The sequence below is a fragment of the Talaromyces proteolyticus genome (genome assembly GCF_021365285.1).
Source record: "Talaromyces proteolyticus strain PMI_201 chromosome Unknown BGW36scaffold_4, whole genome shotgun sequence".
NCBI classification, from domain to species: domain Eukaryota; kingdom Fungi; phylum Ascomycota; class Eurotiomycetes; order Eurotiales; family Trichocomaceae; genus Talaromyces; species Talaromyces proteolyticus.
Genome location: NW_025764280.1, coordinates 862103 through 882458, shown reverse-complemented (window position 1 = coordinate 882458; position 20356 = coordinate 862103). Strand labels below are relative to the sequence as shown.

The 20356-nt window shown below is 47.7% G+C and overlaps 8 protein-coding genes across 8 annotated transcripts; 5 read left to right on the top strand and 3 right to left on the bottom strand.

Moving 5' to 3' along the window:
- Positions 1 to 266: 266 nt before the first annotated feature.
- On the bottom strand, positions 267 to 2152 carry BGW36DRAFT_395503 (fungal-specific transcription factor domain protein; the record flags this gene model as incomplete). Its single annotated transcript, XM_046218048.1, has 4 exons — positions 267 to 352; positions 485 to 1694; positions 1849 to 1961; positions 2014 to 2152. The coding sequence occupies 4 exons, from the start codon at positions 2150 to 2152 to the stop codon at positions 267 to 269; spliced, it is 1548 nt and encodes a 515-aa protein (XP_046074106.1).
- Positions 2153 to 3741: 1589 nt separating this feature from the next.
- Positions 3742 to 5401, top strand: BGW36DRAFT_337898 (major facilitator superfamily domain-containing protein; the record flags this gene model as incomplete). Its single annotated transcript, XM_046212999.1, has 3 exons — positions 3742 to 3995; positions 4081 to 4537; positions 4595 to 5401. 3 exons carry the CDS (start codon positions 3742 to 3744, stop codon positions 5399 to 5401), a joined length of 1518 nt encoding a protein of 505 aa, XP_046074105.1.
- Positions 5402 to 6322: 921 nt separating this feature from the next.
- BGW36DRAFT_292361 (uncharacterized protein) lies at positions 6323 to 8980 on the top strand (the record flags this gene model as incomplete). Its single annotated transcript, XM_046210910.1, has 3 exons — positions 6323 to 6486; positions 6545 to 7797; positions 7881 to 8980. The coding sequence occupies 3 exons, from the start codon at positions 6323 to 6325 to the stop codon at positions 8978 to 8980; spliced, it is 2517 nt and encodes an 838-aa protein (XP_046074104.1).
- A 972-nt stretch (positions 8981 to 9952) lies between these two features.
- BGW36DRAFT_357059 (methionine aminopeptidase 1) lies at positions 9953 to 11301 on the top strand (the record flags this gene model as incomplete). Its single annotated transcript, XM_046213841.1, has 4 exons — positions 9953 to 10093; positions 10165 to 10198; positions 10253 to 11116; positions 11168 to 11301. The coding sequence occupies 4 exons, from the start codon at positions 9953 to 9955 to the stop codon at positions 11299 to 11301; spliced, it is 1173 nt and encodes a 390-aa protein (XP_046074103.1).
- Positions 11302 to 12006: 705 nt separating this feature from the next.
- On the bottom strand, positions 12007 to 13370 carry BGW36DRAFT_415471 (flavin-containing amine oxidoreductase; the record flags this gene model as incomplete). Its single annotated transcript, XM_046219321.1, has 1 exon — positions 12007 to 13370. The coding sequence occupies exon 1, from the start codon at positions 13357 to 13359 to the stop codon at positions 12007 to 12009; it is 1353 nt and encodes a 450-aa protein (XP_046074102.1). The 5' UTR covers positions 13360 to 13370.
- Positions 13371 to 13752: 382 nt separating this feature from the next.
- Positions 13753 to 14716, bottom strand: BGW36DRAFT_425222 (uncharacterized protein; the record flags this gene model as incomplete). The annotated part of the gene is made up of 2 exons (XM_046220090.1): positions 13753 to 14474; positions 14548 to 14716. The coding sequence occupies 2 exons, from the start codon at positions 14714 to 14716 to the stop codon at positions 13753 to 13755; spliced, it is 891 nt and encodes a 296-aa protein (XP_046074101.1).
- Positions 14717 to 15042: 326 nt separating this feature from the next.
- Positions 15043 to 16979, top strand: BGW36DRAFT_128513 (fungal-specific transcription factor domain-containing protein). The gene is made up of 2 exons (XM_046209337.1): positions 15043 to 15907; positions 15969 to 16979. The coding sequence occupies exons 1-2, from the start codon at positions 15122 to 15124 to the stop codon at positions 16815 to 16817; spliced, it is 1635 nt and encodes a 544-aa protein (XP_046074100.1). The 5' UTR covers positions 15043 to 15121; the 3' UTR covers positions 16818 to 16979.
- Positions 16980 to 17152: 173 nt separating this feature from the next.
- BGW36DRAFT_374057 (uncharacterized protein) lies at positions 17153 to 20347 on the top strand. Its single transcript, XM_046215641.1, has one exon. It carries the CDS (start codon positions 17612 to 17614, stop codon positions 20126 to 20128), a length of 2517 nt encoding a protein of 838 aa, XP_046074099.1. The 5' UTR covers positions 17153 to 17611; the 3' UTR covers positions 20129 to 20347.
- The last annotated feature ends 9 nt before the right edge of the window (positions 20348 to 20356 follow it).

Genomic DNA, 20356 nt, shown 5'->3' with positions numbered 1-20356 from the left:
GATTAGGGATGGTATTATCCTTTATTGACGGTGAATGTGTTTTATGTACTGGCTGAACAAGGTCTACATATATTACAGTAGCAAAATAGGAATTACCTTTCGCTTGCGGTAATATATAGTTAGGTTCTATCGATTTTCCGAGTAAAATAGTTGAATATCCAAGCGTATGTGTATAATGGCTTGGTGCTTTTGGTTGGGGTGCGAGAATACAGCCATTGTCCCGACACAGTTCCGCCGGCCAACTTTGGATAGTTATGTCTAGTCCGTCATGAAAACACCCCAGAAGACGACCCACCCGCTTCTAGAGTGAGGAAGTCAGCATCAAATGCTACGGTAAAGTTGGCAATGCATTCTGAATATATCAGCTTCAAACCCAAAATTATACTCAACAGATAAAAGTTTGTATTCTTACCTTGGTAAGCATCCCAAGTGACCTGATCGAGCGAAAGACCAGCCTCATGGGATGCGTCAAAGTGACTCAAACCTTCTTGTGCAAATTTTCCGCTGTCTTGTTGATTTGGTAGTCCCAATAGACGCCTCAGACGCTCAACTGCATCTCGGGCATCCCTAGACACGATGCTTGAACGCAACCACATCGGATATGTATCTCTCAATAAGTCATAAATCTTCGTGTCGGTTTCTTGACCTAATGACAGATCTGGCGTGGTTTTTGCTAGCTGTACGTAGTAACAAAGTACACTCATACCCAGCAGGAACGTTGTCTGCAACAACGAGGAGGAAACCCAACGAACGGAATGCAGCTGTCCATCTGGCTGCGTCTCTTCATCGATAAGACGCTGATACTCGAGCATTTTGATAGCGGCCTGCACACATGAATTTCGTGAATACTTATAACGCAGCTCGGTATACGGTGGCGCGAGATACTTGCGATGCAGACAAATAGTTAGCCGCTGGACGGCGATTTGAAGCCACACGCGATGCAAGACGATCAGAGGAGGCACCATGAATGGCTGGCTGAGAGGCTGCCATCGGAAAATTGACGGCAGTGAGGCCTCAGCATCTTGCAGCTTTTGGTCTAAATCCATGATCTCTGAGTACGGGTGCTTCCGTGTGTCAGCAACGAGGTCACCAATTAGCCCACCGACGCTATCGATTCTGTTCTTTGCCAACACGTAGAGAACTGGTGTCACTTCAGTATCTGAGCGCGATGGTGGTATCTCGACAGTGGTTTCATCGAAATCCGAGTCTAATAGGTTGCGCGGGTCGGCAGTGTCGTACTGTTGTGATTGAAGGAGACGTGGCAGTCCCATCTGGCTTGATAGTCGCAAGTCTATCTGTCTAACGGCCGCCCAGACACGCCGACGCATCTCGCCGTCAAACGGAGAAATTTTCGGAAAGTTTCGAGGGTCTCGATGATAGCCTTGGCTCAAGGCAAGTTGTACGAGCATGCCAAGTAGCAGCCAGAGTCCAATATCTGCGTCTTTGCACAGAAGAACCTCACTAGTGCAATAATTAATTATAGTTTCAAGTACATACGCACCTCCTCTGGTGAACTGGCCCAGAACAAGACACTGAACAGTTCGTTCGCGGAATAGATAAACGCGCATCAAAGCTTCCGGGTCTGCCGGGTCCTCACTCAACTGGTTACTTTGCACCGAGAGACACATGATACTAAATAAAAGGCCGATATAGGTAAAAGAGGTAGTATCTGGATCCTTCCAAAAACTTTCGTACTGAAGGTAAAGTAGTCAGCTATGGAGTGAACACAGAATTTGAAGGTCAAAACCTAAGCAAATTGATGAACGTACCTCTCGTAGAAACTGGCCACTGTGAAGAACGGCTAATCAGGGTCAGCTAAAATTTCCACAAACCTAGAATCTTTCCTACAACATTGAGATCAAAAGGTATGTACATACGTGGCGTGAGGCCTTGTGCATTGAAGTGTCGTCCGACCATGCGGTCTACCACGGGCCTTGCCGGTATTGAGGCAAGAATATCAGCTTTGGTCGCATTTACAGGTTCATAAAACATGCGGGGCCCTTGGATAGTCACGCAGCAGATAATCATTAGTGGTCAGCACCCTCGCTTCCTCTTCCTCCTGGTAGTGATCCTTCAGCTCAGAGATGCTGTCAAGAATGGCCGCCCAATGCACACTGCCGACATAATTTGCACCATGCGAATGCATACGCATGCTTCCGTGTTCCAAAGATGCAGAAGACCTGTCGAAACTCTTACTGCCAGACAAGGATGCGAGCTTAGGGTGTGATACAGTCGTCTGTCCCGCGCCTTCACCTGTCGAAGGTATGGGAGTCACAGCAGGCGTCTGTGGATTGTGCTGCTGCTGCGCTAGGGAACGTACCATTGCTTCTAGCTGCTGGATGCGCTCACCGATACCGAGTTTCTCTTTTCGCTGAGGACCCGCCGCATAGGTGCAGGAGAGCCCGATTCCCTTCTCTATGCAGTTCTTGCACGGATGTTGACGATCGCATCGTATCCTACCATACGAACTAGTTAGAATTCATCTCTACTTGAGTGCCATGCAGCGATACACTCGTGGCGAAAAACTTAATCAGGGGTGATTCACTTGCGTCGCCTACAGAAATTACACGAAAGCTGTGGCTTCTCACGACGGCGGTCCGTTGGATGCTCCAATTCTGCTGCAGTGTCGAGCTGTGTTAGACGGCGAACGTAGTCGACTGCTGACGGCCGTTCCATTAAATCAGTAGGCGGCGTTGGTGACTCTCCTTTAGAGTCTATTATTTTTCTTTTACGCGTGGATATCTCAGGATGGCGTTGCCTGAAACGCTGCACCCAGTTGTTCCCTATAACATGGTTCTCCCCATTCTGCCGAAGAATAGAAGTGGCCATTTCTCGCATATTCGGAATCGAGGGTGATTTTCCTTGCGAATTCAAGCCCAGTGTCCAATCGACTAGCCGTTGCTCTTCAATAGTAGTCAGAATTTGGTCACCAATATGCGAGGTTAGATGACTTTGTTGACCGTTGATCCGGCCTTGTAAAGTCGATCGAGCCACTTTGTGCGCGTTTGCTGCTTCACGGACCGATTTACATTTTCCGGAATCCAAATCTCGAAGGGCAGCTTGTATCGAGACCTCATTTCGGCGACTTTTTGACATTTCGCTGTTGGGGGATGAGATATGTGGAGGGAGGGTTCAGACGATGCTATGTCGCACTGATGGCTTATTTGGGGGTGGCCCGTATGGCGGGTGCCGACCTTGCCCATTTAGTCTTGATAGCACGATTCTCCCACTGTGTTGGAGGATGGACGCGGCCATAGCTTGGAGGAGAGGGACCGAAGGAGATAAAATTAGGATTGAGTCCGGTGGTCGCTTCTCTTCGCCAGGAGAGGGAATTTGCGTTGAGAGTTGACGGAGGAAGATCTACGGAGCTATCGACGGCGATGATTTACTATCACAGTCAGCACACATCAGCTCTTCTTCTCAGTCCACGTCGGACGGAGCAAACTCGGACCGGAGACAAAGCCATCTCATATCAAGTTTACTACCTAGAATGGCGTTGCCTACCCCTCCCAGACGCGGCACTCGTCCGCCAAATATCCGGATTGTCTTCGTTATGCACTCCTTAAAATCTGGGCGTTCTTCGCCATGGCCTCTCAGGATGCTTAAAGTACGACGGCCTCCGAGTCATACTTTGCAATGGCTTTTGTTTATTTCAAAGACTATAGAGGTTGAGATTACCTTGGCTTACTAAACTGTGAGCTGCCTGGCAACATGGCACCAAGTGAGATAGAGAGTGACACTATGAAAACCAAAAGCCATGAAAGCAGAAGTGGGAACACTGACGTCGAAGAAGCTGGCCAAAACCCACATTCCTCCGAGAAAGACCATATAATTCAGAAGGATTGTCCTAATGAAGAGAGTGCAACTGATAATGCTGTCGCCGACCCGAATATCGTCGACTGGGACGGCCCTGAAGACCCTGCAAACCCGCGCAACTGGTCCAAGGGGCGCAAAATGCTGCATATCATACTGATAAGCCTCTCGGTACTTTACTCGTACGTGGTGCTCAATCAATTTCTATTTCATTTCAATTGATCATCGCGGACTCGGGATAACCCTACTGACGCAATCCCAATGAAGGAACATCGCGACAACCACGTTCGCTCCAGGGGCATCAGAACTAGCTGCTGAATTTGGAGTGACTAATAACATCGTCGCTACATTGGCTGTGACAATCCCTTCACTAGGCGCCTCTACGGGTCCCCTGCTGTTTGCTCCGCTGTCTGAAGTGGCTGGGCGCCTGCCTATCTACTGGGCTAGCAGTATACTGTACTTGGGCTGCACTATCGGCTGTGCACGCAGCACTGACACTGCGATGTTTCTCGTGTTTCGCTTTCTTTGCGGTGCCAGTGCAGCCTCCTTCTTGACCTCAAGCGGGGGAACCATCGCCGACCTGCTTCCTAAAGAGGAGCGTGGCGCCGCGACTGCTATGTTTACAGCCGGTCCTCTTCTTGGGCCTGTACTTGGCCCCATTATTGGTGGGTTTGTGACGCAGGCATTAGGTTGGCGGTGGACGTTCTATTTGGTTCTTATATTTGTGGGCCGCTCACCCTCTCTCATGCCGAACGATGGGTCTAACAATTCACTTGTCTAGGCCGGCATTGTCACAGCCATAGCTATGGCCACGATGCGTGAGACTAACTCGACTACACTTCTCGCTAGCAAGGCTGCCCGTCTTCGTAAGCAAACTGGCAATTCTGACCTACGGCCGGCACTTGCGAAACAAGTACAGCCGCGGCAACTTATTGTTCGGGCGTTAATCCGACCGCTACGCATGCTGTGCTTATCACCCATTGTTCTTCCTATGGGTCTGTACACTGCGCTCACATTTGGTATGACATTCCTCCTCTTTGCTACCTTCCCATCCGTTTTCCGGGTTACCTATGGCTGGAGTGTTAGCGTTTCTGGCCTGGCATACCTCGGTGTCGGCGTTGGCTGCGTCATTGGTCTGATTCTGTTTGCCTCGCTGAGCGACAAGCTCGTAGGAAAGGATGGCGGACCGGAGCGTCGCCTGCAGCTGATGATTTGGATTGGGCCCTCTGTATCGATCGGTATTTTCTGGTATGGATGGACGACTGAATATGCCGTGCAATGGATGGCTCCCATAATCGGCACTGTCTTCATCGGCCTCGGCACCCTTGTCATTACTTCGTCGACCCAGCTGTATATGATAGATATGTTCGGTCCGCAAGGCGCAGCATCGGCGCTGGCGGCTGTGACATTGGTACGCAACGCCTCGGGCACTTTCTTAGCCCTCGCTGCCAATCCTTTGTACGATAGCTTAGGTTTGGGCTGGGGAAATAGTGTCTTGGGGTTCATAATTCTTGCCTTTGCACCGTTGCCGGTTGTTTTCGGCAAGTATGGCGCGCGGTTGCGAGAGAGGTTTCCTCTGAAGTTATAGAGTAAGGTTTCATCTATTTTAGCACTGTTCACTAGAGATGTTTGGTTCCAGGGACGAAGAATGTAAGGTTTACATGGATATTATTAAGTCCCACTCAAAGCAGCCACAATTGGCCAAAAGAGTCAAGAGCCAACACTCAAAGAGTCGAAAGTGATCCATAATCTCCAAAGTGGGAAGATAGGTCCGAAATCTGCCGGTTGTACTTAGCATCAATACTACGGGCTAGGTTAAAATAGTTCAAGACTCCAACACTAATTCATCCCTGACTCTATCACAACACGGTGGGATGTTATTGGTTCAATTTGAATAATGTCAGAAAACAAAATAGACCAATTAAAACAGATACGGTTTAAAGGTATCACAGTATGCTCAATATATGGCATCAAACATTTTTAGCAAAATTCTTAATAATTTATATAGAAAATAGATGTGTGCTGTTTAAAATGTGCTTATAAATAATTATCAAAATGCCAAGCGCCTAGGCTCTCTGGCACCATGGTTATCAATGTGCCAAGATACCAAGTAATCGCCTCCTCGTGTGCTTTGATTGTGTATTTACGAGCCTTGGATGGAAAGGCGTCGAGATAAAAGAAATTATTGGACACCACCTCGTATTCTTCCATGGTGTCACGACGCACCTATCGCGCTGATTGGAGGCCTACGATCAGCTGAGTTTCCAATTGTGAATTAATATTCTTGATATTTCAATAATGGCTATTTTAATAATGGCTATGTTGACTTTGTCCTGATGCCCATGGCTCGCTTGATCTATCTATGTTAGACTTGGCGAAGAACATATATAAGCGCAGATTCTCAATTACCCGAACATGATGTGGATAAGCTTACAGCTAGATGCAAACATTGCAAGCTGCCAGACACCAAACAACAAACTTGGGCGGCCGACACACATCAACATAAATCATGCTGACCCTCAACGATCTGACGGTGGGCGATGTGTCGGGCATGATCGCCGCTGCTATTGCTATCGTACATATCGTCTTTCTATTGGCCGTGCCGCTCATTATTCTTTTCCTTTTCAATAAAAGGAGCTCTACCAGTACCGCTTCTGCAGTAACATGGTGTGTGTTACCGCTCCTCTAGACAAGTTTTCAATGACTAACTCGACTTTCATTGAAATAACAGGTCTGTCGTAGGCCGATCTCTCCACTCGTCATGGTGGCCTTTCCTCGTCCACGCGGACTCCGCAGTGATGAGAGGAGTGCCCTTATATATTGTGATCATGACTAGGTTGAAAGCGGCTCTGGTATTGTTAACTTCTGTCGCCGCCATCGTCACCCCGCTGGGACTATACCAAAGCATCTCTCTAAGCAACAAACCAGCCCCATCCTCGTTTCACTATATTGCAGACCTGGGTGATTTCGGCCATGGAACAGTCTCGAGAAGCAATCTCCCATTCAGTCGCATCTGCGGCGCGTTCAGCCCGGTGGCATGTCCGAATTCCTTCAGCAATGTCACCTACATGACCAATGCCACCGGAGAGTACTACGACGTCTACAATTATGACTCTCATATCCCGCAGTATGTAATCGATGTGTTTCAGAGCGGCTTGGCTACAATGAACCAATCAGTATCGAGTGTATTTGATATCCAGGCAAGATCCTACACCTGGTCCCAGATTAATGACTATCCAACCGCCACCCAGCCGGACAACGGGTCGAGTTACCCCGTCAGCAGCTTCCAGCAGATCAGGACCATGGTTACGGAAAATAGGCTTTTGGTCATTGAAGGTCTGGTGGTCGATATGATTAATGGTGGGATTGGTTTTCGCAATCATAGCGCCCCTCCGATGAGCCCGTATGGAAGTCGCTGGTCAGAGGACCTTCTCTTCATCGAGCCGGAGTCCCAGTGTGTTGACCTCAATGTAACCCTCGACTTTATGCTTCCTAAATACTCCAGTCAGGGCACAAGCATTTACGACCTAGTTTTGACTGATCGTGGCGGCTTTGTGAATATCAATCGCACTTATCCGACATGGGACTTCTACGCTGATCGTCAGAGTCAGCCAGATCTTCAGCTTCGAGCCTACCGGGCAGCCTGGCTCAACAATGCCTATTCTATGGCCTTCATGAACATCACCAGCATTCACAACGATAGCATTCCCGGCTCGAGACCTTTTGAATATTTGAACTCAGAATTAGGGAAGACATTTCCGCTAATGTATAATGACTCAACAGGCTCTTCTCTCTTCATTGGTACTCCAAACCAGCTCACCGCTACCCAGATTTATGGGAGCTATCTTGATGGGTTGGACCAGGGAGTAAGTGGTTCCAGTACACCTTCGATAACGAATTCTTCACAGAATATTACCATTCCATCAAAACCGCCGCTGTATCCAAACCCTTTTGGTATCGACTCTAGTTTTTGGAGTGATATTGGTAAGTCTCTTACCACCATCGTCATCCAATCGACTTTTCATCGAGAAGTTTTATCGGTGAAAAGAGATGCTAATCATCAATAGGACTCACTTGCAACGGTGCGGGAGGTCTTGACACAGCCAACATCTCCAACATCGCCACAATGTGTGGGATAGTGTATGGTGCCCCTCGACGCCGGGATAATGGCACGCCGCTCTTGTTCGACCCTGGAAGCAACTGGACCATCCCGGTGTACTCATGCATATCTACCGCGAAAGCCATAATCAAAACCGTTTCTTTCCAATTTAATGGTAGTGACGATCTATCAGGACTGACCGTCACCGACATTCGAGATAAAGTCTATACAGATAACGCGTCCAAGCCGCTCTGGGGCGTTGAACAGACTAATCTAAACCTGAGTGATGTCTCTCCTATATGGGGCCTTATCTCGAGTCCAAACCAAGGCAACGTCAGTCTTTCAACACTGCAAAAGGAATTCCTCTACCTGCCTGGATACGACGGTTGGAGCTCTGGCTTTGGATCTGGCCCTAGTTCTCAAAACTTCCCTGGAATAAAATTCTATTCCGATGCTATTGCGGTTGCATTTAGTGTTGGAAACGCAAACCTTGGTGTGGCTGATTATACTGGGCGGGACAACCTTGCTATGCTCCGACAATGGCAAGAATTGTCCAATTCTTCTTCATCAACTGCACGTATCCTCAACCTTATCTGGACGGATGCCGCCGCCAATGCAGTCGTTGGGACCAAAACGCTGCAAAACGCGCAGCAACAGACCCTCCGAAAACGCGACAATTTTGATGATAACAGTCTTAATGCATCAGATAACCTCGTTCCAAAAGTGGCTGTGTACCAACGACGGATCCAATACCATTGGCCCTATGGTATTCCCGCTTTCCTGACACTTTTCTTCACTGTTGCCACGGTCGTCACCACTTTGGCCGTAACGCTGCTTGGCTACTCCGGGCCGCGTCATATGCGAAATTTACTTAATAAGACGTCACAAGGTCGAATTCTAACCTCGCGGACTTACAAATCTGAAAGCCAGTCGGGTGGAGGGGGATCATTTGGATCGAGCGAAGTCATGTTGAGCGGGGTTTCGACGAGGCAGTGGGCTAGAACTGTCGGGAAGACGTCGATAACTTTGGTCGAAGATGACTCTCGGGCTGAGGCTATTGAGTCTTAACACAGAAACGTGCAGGCGTAGCAGAGTGGTTATACCTCGCTTCTAAGTGTACTACAGATGCAATCAACCGAATCTGTTTACTTGGCCATGGTCTGGGAGATACGAAGACCGAAAATATTCCTACCTTTGAATCAGCAGACCTCGCATTGATGTCAAGGAAAAGTTCATTGAAACAAACCACATAACGTTTCTTTCTCCATGTTCTGGCTCGAGCAAAGGTAATAATAAAAGGCGGTGCCGACGCGCTGATTGTTACGTTTCGGGGTCAGAAAGTAGGACCAATATGATCTTAATGATCTCATTCACTAACAGACGATCTTTGGAGCAGAAACGAAAGGCACGCTACCTATCGACAGGGCTCAGGCTTATAAGCCAGAGTGAGCTATCCGAATTCAATTTTAAAACCCATGTAAAGCTTCAGACTTTCCCAAACAGATAATCAACGTCAAACAATGGCAAAAGTGTTAAACATCGGAGCCCAACAGGGTCTGCTAGCAACCAGGATTGGCGGCCCGGGAATGTCTAATCAGGAAATTCTACTGGCTATCTCTTTATTAAAATATGTCAATATATTAAATAACTTATACTAAAAAGATTTTAATTGTTGATTTTATACCGTGTATCCAGGTTAACACCCTTATAGCTGGTGATACTTCTTAATTTTCTCATCCAACATAACCTTGCTCGATTAGTGCTTCTGATCATTCCAAACGTCCATTAAGCAAGCTATTTAAAATAAGCACAAGTTTGATAGCCGCCTTTTATATGTGAAATAAATTCTGACACTGAATTGATTGCCTATTTAGGAAGGATGACAGGTAGTGTGGGAAGCCTTGCAGCCTTATCGATCTTATCGATATCGGGTGAGTAATTTCGCCGGAGGATGCCATCACCTTCCTTTTTCCACACCACAAACCAACATTTCTGTAATCTAGCCGAACACAACTCTCGCTTGCCAAAACACTTACTTAAATGGCCGAAATACAACGGAACAGAAAGTGCCTAGGGGCAGACTGTGAAAATCAGGCTGGAGATTTACAGTGCCCGACATGTTTAAAGATCGGCTTGAAAGACAGCTATTTCTGCTCGCAGGATTGCTTCAAAAGGAACTGGGTTTGTTTACGATCTTACCATCCACAGGGTATATTACCACCCACATGGGGCTGACGAATCGCATGTTATAGAGCCAGCATAAAATTCTACACAAAACCGTGCAAGGTAAGATACTGAATGGCATCATTTAAAAAAGAAAGCGTCTCTGACCTGATACAGCGACGAGGCTGCACAATCCTTTCCCCACATTCTCATTCCCCCCCGGAAGTATCCGACCCGTCTATCCGCTGTCTGAGTGGCGCACCGTCCCCAAATCGATCAAACACCCTGACTGGGCCGAGACCGGCGTACCGAAGGGTGAACTGCGCTTAAGCAGGACGAAAATTGACATTCTAGATGCCAAGGGGCAGGCGGCAATGCGCAAGGTCTGCGCATTGGCTCGAGAAGTACTCGACATCACCGCTGCCGAGATCAGGCCCGGCATTACCACGGATTACCTGGACGAGGTCTGTCACAAGGCTTGTGTGGAGCGGCAGTCATATCCTTCCCCATTGAATTACAACCACTTTCCGAAATCTCTGTGTACTTCTCCAAACGAGGTGATTTGCCACGGAATACCCGACCAGCGAATCCTTCTCGATGGTGATATCCTCAATCTCGACATCTCCTTATATCACGGGGGCTATCACGCTGATCTCAACGAAACCTATTATGTGGGTGATCGAGCCAAGGCAGACCCAGATTCAGTCAGAGTAGTTGAAACGACACGGGAATGCTTGGATAAAGCAATTGAGCTCGTAAAGCCCGGAACGCCCTTACGAGAGTTTGGCCGGGTCATTGAGAAGCATGCAAAGTCTAGGGGCTGTAGTGTCGTCGCAACCTGGGGTGGCCATGGCATCAACACCGAGTTCCATCCCCCGCCGTGGATACCACATTATGCCAAGAATAAGATCCCAGGAGTATGCAAAGCCGGAATGACTTTCACAATTGAACCTATACTTACACTGGGAACACCTCGGGGAGTTTATTGGCCAGATGACTGGACAAATGTAACCGTTGATGGCAAACGAACTGCTCAATTTGGTACGTATGAAAATAATCTCGCATTTGTTGCCTAATCTAACATACGTATAGAACACACCTTGCTTGTCACAGAAACAGGCGTCGAGGTCTTGACTGCGGCGAACGAAAACTCACCAGGAGGCCCAATACCCATGCCAACTACTACCAATGTGACAGAAGAAACTAACGGCGCATCCAATACATAGCTCGACCTGTCGATACCGAATTGAATTGGCACCGCAGGCATTGATTCTTTATCAGGTTGCACATTGTACCTGCTAGCGGCGGTGGGAGGCATTCATTACAAACCTCTTAGACTGGTTCCAGAGTCTCAACTGGCAATTTTGGAGGGTCATCGATGCTTACGGTCCTTGGTCTCGGTAGCAATCTCTAAGGGAATTGGAACTCACGTAAGTAGCACTGATGTCTAATTACCAATCTGTAGTAATAATTATTAGCGCCTATACAGTATCTACCTATAGTCAAAGAATTGCTAGCTGAATATTTTTATCTTCGGCGAAAGCCTCTTGTCAATGTTGCAAATAATTCTCGAACCAATCAACAGACCTAGTTATCCCGAATTCCGGTTGGGTAGGTTAGGATTGCGGTGCCAAGGAGCGAGAAATAATTCGGTGTTGAAAGAAAGCGAATAAGGAGATGAAAAAAAAGAAAAAAAAAAGAAAAGAAAAGAAAATACATTTCCCACTGGTAGAGAGGATTAGATTTACATCAAGGAAACATTTTGGCCGTTCCGGCTCATTCAAATGTTTGATTAATCTAACAGAAAATTCGGAAACCAACGTTGAACAATTGACTAGCAAATATTACTTACCTAGAAGGAGTACTATAATGATGACGAGGATAAGTCCTATTTATTTTCTAGGGTACACATACATCACGATTGAGTTATCTTACAGAGCCTCCAAAACCTCAGCCGCTGCTCTTTTTCCAGCAACAACTGCGCCCTCCATATAACCACAGTACTTAGTCGCTGTCTCTGTACCCGCCCAATGAATGCGTCCTGTTGGTTTTCTCCACGAGTCCCCCAGTGTAGTGAACATTCCAGGTGCAGGAGTCGACAAGGGGCACCCAAGAGACCATTCTTCCTCCATCATCGAATGGATATGAAATTTTCGGACTTCATGTCGCACGCGCTCACCGAATACCGCTGTCCACTCCTTTAAGCACAATTCTTTTCGCTCCTTCTCGCCGAGACGCAAGAACTGATATGCCTTTGCTCCAACAATAAACCCCATGAGCTTTCCCGGGGACCCTTTTTCAGGAGTTACATCGTTGGTTAGTGCAATGAACCCATCAGGGCTCACAACCTCGCCAAGAAAACCTGCTTCACGCCAGAACGGGGTTGAAAAGAGTGCAAACACTTTTACATATGCACCCGGTGGGCAATGCTGCAAGAATTGGGTTTTCTCAACCGGTAATGGAGGCTCAAAGCCCACTTTCAATAGCAACGGAGGCGGGATGGCAAAAATTATTCTGTGGGCATGGTAGCTGGCTTGAGAGGTTGTAATCTCGATTGTATCATCATCAGCTTGTCTAACGAAGCTGACAGGCTCCTGGAGGCGCAGGATATCAGGGCCCAGAAAATCGGCGATTTTGTTTGCAATAATCTGTCCACCTCCTCGGATGAGTTGCTCCTGGGCCCCTTTGGCAGTCGTCGAGAGGACCGTCAGACTGACACCTGCTTTAGTATACCACAACCCGTACAGTAGGGAAATACAAGAAGGATGCTGGCCCCAGATCAGCTCCGACACAGAGGTCATTACATCATTGCCTGCCTTTGTCCAGCAGTTTCGATCAAACCATTCCTTCAGCGTCATATTATCCAATTCCTTTGCTCGTCGCGTCTTCCACGGCTCTTCCAGGTTCATCTCCTCGGCCAGCTTCTCAAACCGTCGAATTACAAAACCCAAATCAATAAGCTCCCAGATCCGCATTGCTGGGATGACGCCTTTATATGGCAAGGCTTTGCCGCGGTAATAGAACAGGCTGCGGCCATTTGTGGGAGAATGGAATGTCGCGACTTTGAATTCGCGGGATAGGGCAAACATTGACTCCTGCTGGACGCCGAGGTAAGTGGCGCCGTTGTCGAAATAATCATCGTCAGCATCGCGGACTGTGTAAGCTCGACCTCCGACACGGTCTCGTGCTTCTAGCAAGAGAATGTTTTTCCCTGCTTCTTTTAGGGCTTTGGCTGCTGCCAGCCCTGAATAGCCAGCACCAATGACTATGCAATCATAACTCATATTGAGTTTAAAGATGAATAGTTTTTGTTGAAATGAGATTAGAGGAATTAAAATATGTTTCAAGAAATTAATCAGCTACACCTCCTTTTATACCTCGACTCTGATATTGTGCGAGGGTTGAGGATGGCTACCTTATCGATAAGCGCGCTTGAACTATACGACAACTGACCAATGGCGTCAGCATCGCAGCCATACAAGTAATTATGTGTGATTCATTCGAATGAAGCGATCTTACGCCCAAATGTATTTTTTTTCTGGGCTTCTGGCATGGATACCTGTTACCGCAGTAGGCACTCGGTCTTCGGGTTTCCAGACACAATATTCGAGGGCTAGAAATAATATGAGAGCATTTTATAATCAATACTTATATACTAGTGACTCGTATATTCCCATTTATCCTCCTTCCGACCATCGCTCTCTTTCTTTCTGTAGACTACTCTTGACCACAGCCACACTTATAATGATCAAGCCAAAAGCCCAGACATACGGTACAGCAAACCCTATAACAAACCCAGCCTCGCCCTTGCCATGCGTATCATCGATCAAAACAATGCTCACTCCAAGACACACTCCATTCACAGCTATACCTGAAACAGACCACAGCGGACTTAATCGCTGGAAGAGCAATCTGAAACTCGGACTAGCTTTCCATCGCGCATTGATATGTCCCCGAAACTCCAGTCCATAACCAGCATCAACGGCCATGACATCTTCAACTAACGTATACAGGCCCGGGCGAAGTGGTTCCCCCCTCGCAATCGAGCTCACACGAAAGGTGGCACGCATAGCAAACCACGACCCGACGTCGAGTATAAAAACGGCGATACTCAGCGCAAGAAACATGGATTGATTGACGACTGAAAGGACCCGGATGCTTGGTGTTGTCAGAGCCGTAGCGATGATTAATTCGGCGATGGAAATAGATAGTGCGACTAGCAGGATCCAGTGTGTTGTGTCTAGGCTGTATAGGCGGGGATGGGATGGGTTTTGGTCAGAATTTGTTTCTGTTGATGAAAGAGGTCTGTAGTATTTCCACCGCCGAAGAAATTTCCATAATCGAATGAGGAATTGGACATAGAGGGCGAACCCCCAGATGCTGGCTATGACGGTGTATACTATCAAGTGATTATCTAGGTCAGGTTCTACATATGATTATAAGAAGAAGAGTTAGTGGAAGCGTTAACCTACTGATCCATAGCTTGACATGAAAAATGTCTCCAAGAATGAAGAAAAGGGCAATAGGAATCAAGGAATTCTCGAATAATATGAATAATAGCCATAAGATGGCAGTTTTTCTGAGTGACTTTGATGATAGATTGAGAGCTGGTGGGCTGCTTATGTAACTGCTATTGCTCATGATTAGATACATTGTCTATGTCGGACAATCGTGAACTGGGATGCATTGGCTTGACTCTTGAGAAGCATATTCACTGGTATGTATACAGGATTTATCAATGCAGCCAAATATTAGCGCCAGAAAATTACTGGTAGTATCTAAAGCGTGAATACCCGATATCTGACGCAGGAAACTCACACTATGCCATAGACGAACAAATTGAGAATTGAGCATGTGAGAGGAGATATACAGAATTTACTATATTTGTACTAGCGTGGTGTTTAAGCGCGCTTATCGATAAGGGACCCCAAGTGTTCTAAGTGTTTCATCTGTTGGCCTCGTTGTACGCAACCTCAAGTTCGTCAATGTGAGATATGCGTTGCAGTCAAGTGTATTATGATCAATAATACAATAGGATAACCCGAAATGAAAGACTGCAATATAGCTTCTTCCCAGGCCGTGAAACGAACAAGGAAGCGCACGGGATGCCTCACATGTCGGTTGCGGCACAAGAAATGCGACGAAAGAAAGCCAGTCTGTGTTGGGTGCGAGCGAAACCGGCTGCAGTGCAAATGGTCCACTGATAATGCTAGAGCTTGGCGGAATCTTCTAATGGATACTGCTTCGACTAGCTCTGGGAAGGCTGTTGAATGTGTACAGTGGGATGTCCCGTCGTGCCATCCAGATGGCCATTCTACGGCGGGCACAGAGGCTCCTTTGACAAATCGCTGCCCTGGGAAAGTGAACCAGAGTATTAATGCGAAAGAGAAAATACGCGAGGATAATAGTGTCCTGCTGCACGTGTTCCAGACAGAACCTTTATTGACTACTCCCTCTTTCAGCAACGCTTACTCGTCTCCCCGTTGGCCAAAGATTCTCGAGAGAGCTGATTTACAGTCCATCTTCCACTTTTACATGAATACAACAGCTTTTGTTCTCACCTCGCGCGTAAAGCCGTTTAATCCATTCGCTTCTTATGTTTTACCCTACGCTCTGTCTGACGATCTAATTACTCACTGCGTCCTTGCCCTGGGTGCCTCGCACTTCTCTAGTACTTATGACCAGACACCTAGCCTCTCGGCAACATCACACTACTCAGTTGCCATCAGATGTGTGAGACAGCGGCTTAAGGTGCTGGAAGCGGATGATAGGTTATCTTCTGAAAAGTTAGTGGGTCTGGTGCTGGCAATTCTGCTATTATGTCAATTCGAGGTCTGAAATCACTTGCCAAACGCATCAAACAAATGTCGAGATAGCTTACATTTAATTACAGTCCGTGGACGGTTCTCAAAATGGAGCGATTGTTCTACACCTCCGTGCCTCGCGTGAACTCCTACTGCGACTTGGACGGCTTCAGGTAGAGGCTAACATCCATGGGTTTCTACTAGAGCTTTACGCCTTCATGTCTATAGTATCCAAAACATCCGTCGCGGGTGTGAAAACGCAAGCGATTGAGAAAACAGAGAACCACGGGGAAAGAGACTCTGTGGTTTCGAGACTTGATTCACTCAATCGAGGAACCGATTCATACGGATTACTATTTGGATGTGCTCACTCCCTCTTCGAGATGATTCCCAGGATTGAAATGCTAAGATACGTGCCATCGACACCAGCCAACTCAAATTTACAAAAGAGTCGGTATGACATGTTTTGTATTCTCGAGAACAAGATCATGACCTGGGAGCCTCCCGAAGAGCTGGCTGAATTGAGCATAGATGACGAGACAGCCTCGGACTATCGAATCACGGGTCGCATACATCAACAGGCTGTGCTAGTGTATCTCTACACCAGTTATTACGGGCCTGGAATTCAACACGAAGAGGCTGTGATATGCAAGATTGACGAAGCGATAGATCGGATGCTGGCTGCCTCAGGGTCGCTTTCAGATTCTCGCCCGATGTGGTCGTCGCTACTCTGGTCAGCGATGGTTCTCGGATCCTGTCTGCGGCAGCAGGAGCACCGAGAACTACTTGCACAGACGCTGTCGAAGCGTCCTTATAACATGTTTGGCTGCCAGCGAGTCCTCGAAGTGCTGTCGGTTGCGTGGAAGCGCGGGTACTATGGACCGATAGGAGTCAAAAGAGTGATGGAAGAGCAGAAGATAATCATGTCGATAGCTTGATTTATCTATTGATCGGATAGGTCAATTATTCACTGCGCAATATTCTCGAGGGAACTTGCAGCACATGCAAATAACGAGTCAATGCCTCGCTGTGACACAGGCAGCAATAGTAGCAATAATATTAATAAATAACTACATGGAGTGGTCGGATGTGTTCGGAATAGTAGCGACTCTGGTTACTCCGTCGCGGAAATTGCACAGGCAATTGTGGAGGCGGTGGAGGCGTGCGGCTTGCAGCGTCACGTGTAGGAGGCTCTCCTCCAATGTGCGCGAGACAATTCAGGGGCAGACACCGCCTCTTAGTTTCTCCTCTAGACTACTCTAGTAGTGCCCACTGTCAGTCCTCTACACGCATCATTAGTTGCTTGTGGATCGTCTGAATTGGCTCAGTTGAGTTGTCGACAGCAACGGCGGAGACAACAACAAACACCCGCTTCGGCTGTAACAAAACAACATTAATTGCTGCTTCCGCCATCCGCCGATGTTTTACGTTTTTGCTTCTTCACTACTAATTCTCCGCCAGAGAACAACACTCAATAAATATTATCCATTATTGCCATCGCCTGCGCTGCTATTGTCGGAGCACTTGCCTAAACCTGTGCTAGGTCTCCCCGCTGATCCATCCATCGGGAGGTCCGACCAGCTGCTGTCACATTCCCTCCCTCGGTACAACCGTGAGCACCACAAGTGCCAACGGAATGCGCCGCACCCAATTGAATTAATTACGTCGGAGCCACAAGAGACGAAAAAAAAACCCCCCCTTGTGTTGATGAGAGAAGAGGTCGTCGTCAACCATGGATCTCCACCTCCACCTTTCCCCAAACTCGACTACACCCTCGTCATCCAGCTTCCCCCACCCTCGACAATCTTCCTGGGCCAGATCGTCTCGATATTCAAATTCCCCTCCGTCGCCCCCCCTAGCCTCTGAACCATTCAGCTTACAAACGCGACGTCTGCAGCTTCGAAACGCTCGGTTTCGAGGCACCAACATATCGCCGCGCAAAGTGTCGGATCGCGCCTCGACATGGGGTTCGTTGTCAGCTGGTTCTGACGTTTCAATCGACAAAGAAAACCAACCACTGCCATCCGAAGAAGCCACATCCGTCGATAAGCCAACGGGCTCGGTGCGAAGGAGGGTTAGCATTCTGCAGGAGCTACACGATTCTTCACAGAGAGGCCGGAAACCTCGTCGCCCATCAATCACACAGCTCTTTGGTCCGCCTTTGGATGACGACGTCCTGTCTTTACCTCAAACCCGAGCGTATAAACCAGAGTACTCGAGAAATTCCTCACCAGCTTCAATCTTCCAGGATAATGACACTGACGCAGAGGTGGCATATCGTGATCGGGGTTCCCCTCTATCATTAAACGCGTCACACGCGTCTCGCCCAAAGAATAATCGGGAAAGAACCTCCAGCTACAAAGCAAACCGATATATTGATCACCTGGAAACACAGTTGGCTGCGATGCAAAGCCGGTTAAGCCCTATGCAGGCGTCAACCACACAGTCTCAGGTGTCGAGGCTCAGGTCCTTGAGTGCCGAGATCAAGGTTCTGCGGCAAGAGATCGCTGAGTGGGAGGATAAGTTTGAGACTCGTGTGGATGAGGAAGTATCGATACGGACTGAGGTTGAAAATAAATTAAGGACCAAGATCATCTTTTTAGAGAGTCAGATCGAGGAAAACGAATATCGAATCAAAGAACTTGAATGTGAACGGGATATACAGGCCCAAAAGCTGCGAAATGCTGAATCTTTAAGGTCAACGAATCGGAGTTTAGAGAGGCGTGTCGATGTCTTGACTGAGCTGCTGGCACAGTCTCCTATAAGACAAGAGCCTCGAACCCCAGAGTTCTCTCCAATACGCAGCCCTGGTCCCCGTCTAACACGACCAACATCTATGCTGCCGTATGTACCAGCTCGCACAGACACAGGATGCCAACCTCTAATCCCCCCTTCGACTCGAGAATTTGATCCTGACGCTGAGGACAACCAAGACCCCGCGGACATTCCGGATCTTATTCCTGATGATTCCACCATGGCGTCTTCATCAGTATCAAAATCACAACGATCCTCCACATTGTCTCAGATTTCATCCATATCATCTCGGTGGAGTGTACCGCTTCCATTCTCTTCTGAGCTGCAGGGCAGAACACCCGGGCGATCTCGAAATATGCGCCGATTTCCTTCTGGGACATGTACCCTTAAGCCTTTAATTTTGCCTACAACTGCTACACCGAATCCGGATTGTGCTCGACGGCAATCCCAACTATCTGAAACACAACAGCCTTTTTCCAGCCCAAATTCCGACCGCGATTCCCCTGATGATATTATTAAACCTGGCACTTGCCTTGCGCAAGAGGAGACGCTAGCAGCGCTGGAAGGCCGATCATATTACTATCAAACTTTCGACGAAGCTATGTTGGAAGTGGATGATGAAGTAGACTCTCTTTTAACGAGGAGATCGGACACAGGCACCGGCCGACTATCTATGGCTTCTATTGATACTGACTATCGACCGTTCGCATTTCAGTCAGTAGATGACGATATATCTTCGCCAACGCAGGGTGGTCGGAGATACAGTTATCGAGGCATGGTTAGAGACTCGATTGTTGGGTCACGTCGCCTCAGGACTCATAGCAAGAGATCGAGGGATGACAGAACTCCCAGGGGAGCCGAAAAAACATGCCTTTCAAAAGTCTATGAAGAAACAAATCAAAATAACGGACTAAGTCACATCGAAGATAGTGCTGGAGTTACGAGAAGGGCTTTCCAAGAGTTCATAACTACTTTTAGCGCGGTGGCGCAAAAGACGGTTGCAACTGTTTGGCACCAGAGCATGACACGTTTCGGAAAGTTTTCTTGGTGGATAATGAGCATTCTTTTGGGCTCGCAGCGTCGAGACGACTGGTTGAAGAACTCGTCGTTGAAGGTGAAAAGTCGCGAGTGGGATGAGTACCGTGTTGGCATTTCTCCTTCACCCTCGTGTAGCTGTGGCCAGCACTTGAAGCTAGCACCCCAGCAACAATCTCTTCCTGGTAACTCTGGCAGTAGCGTGTCAAATTCTGTTGGTCACTCGATAACTTTGTGGGCGAGATTCTCTGTTGCCTTGGTAGTGGCAGTTGCCCTCGCACTGCGCCATGGGCCGGGGATGTTGCTGGAAGACCGACAGCAGAAATCGACAGTTGATGCTAGCGATAATCAAGTGGATGACATTGGTGCCGAGGACACCACGGCCGACATAAATAATAATATCACACGACCAGTTACTTGGACGCAGCCTCTGACTATTGAAGACTTTCTCACAGGCTAGTCTAAAGCGACTTTTATGACTATTATTATTACTACTCTGACACGACATCACTACAACTAATGACTTATATGACGACACGGATATTCATAATACCACGATACTCATACAACCCTTTTTTTACGCTTTCCATTCATCATAAATGTATTTATTACCCCGCTTCATCCACTTACACCAGGCGGATGAACTTTGCTTAGCTATTTAGAAGAAATATCACAATCAATTATAGAA

Coding starts and splice junctions, on each gene's coding strand:
- BGW36DRAFT_128513 (XM_046209337.1), top strand. CDS start 15,122: ATGAAAGACTGCAATATAGCTTCTTCCCAGGCCGTGAAACGAACAAGG. Junction 15,908..15,968: donor TGCTATTATGTCAATTCGAG/GTCTGAAATCAC, acceptor ATTTAATTACAG/TCCGTGGACGGTTCTCAAAA.
- BGW36DRAFT_374057 (XM_046215641.1), top strand. CDS start 17,612: ATGGATCTCCACCTCCACCTTTCCCCAAACTCGACTACACCCTCGTCA.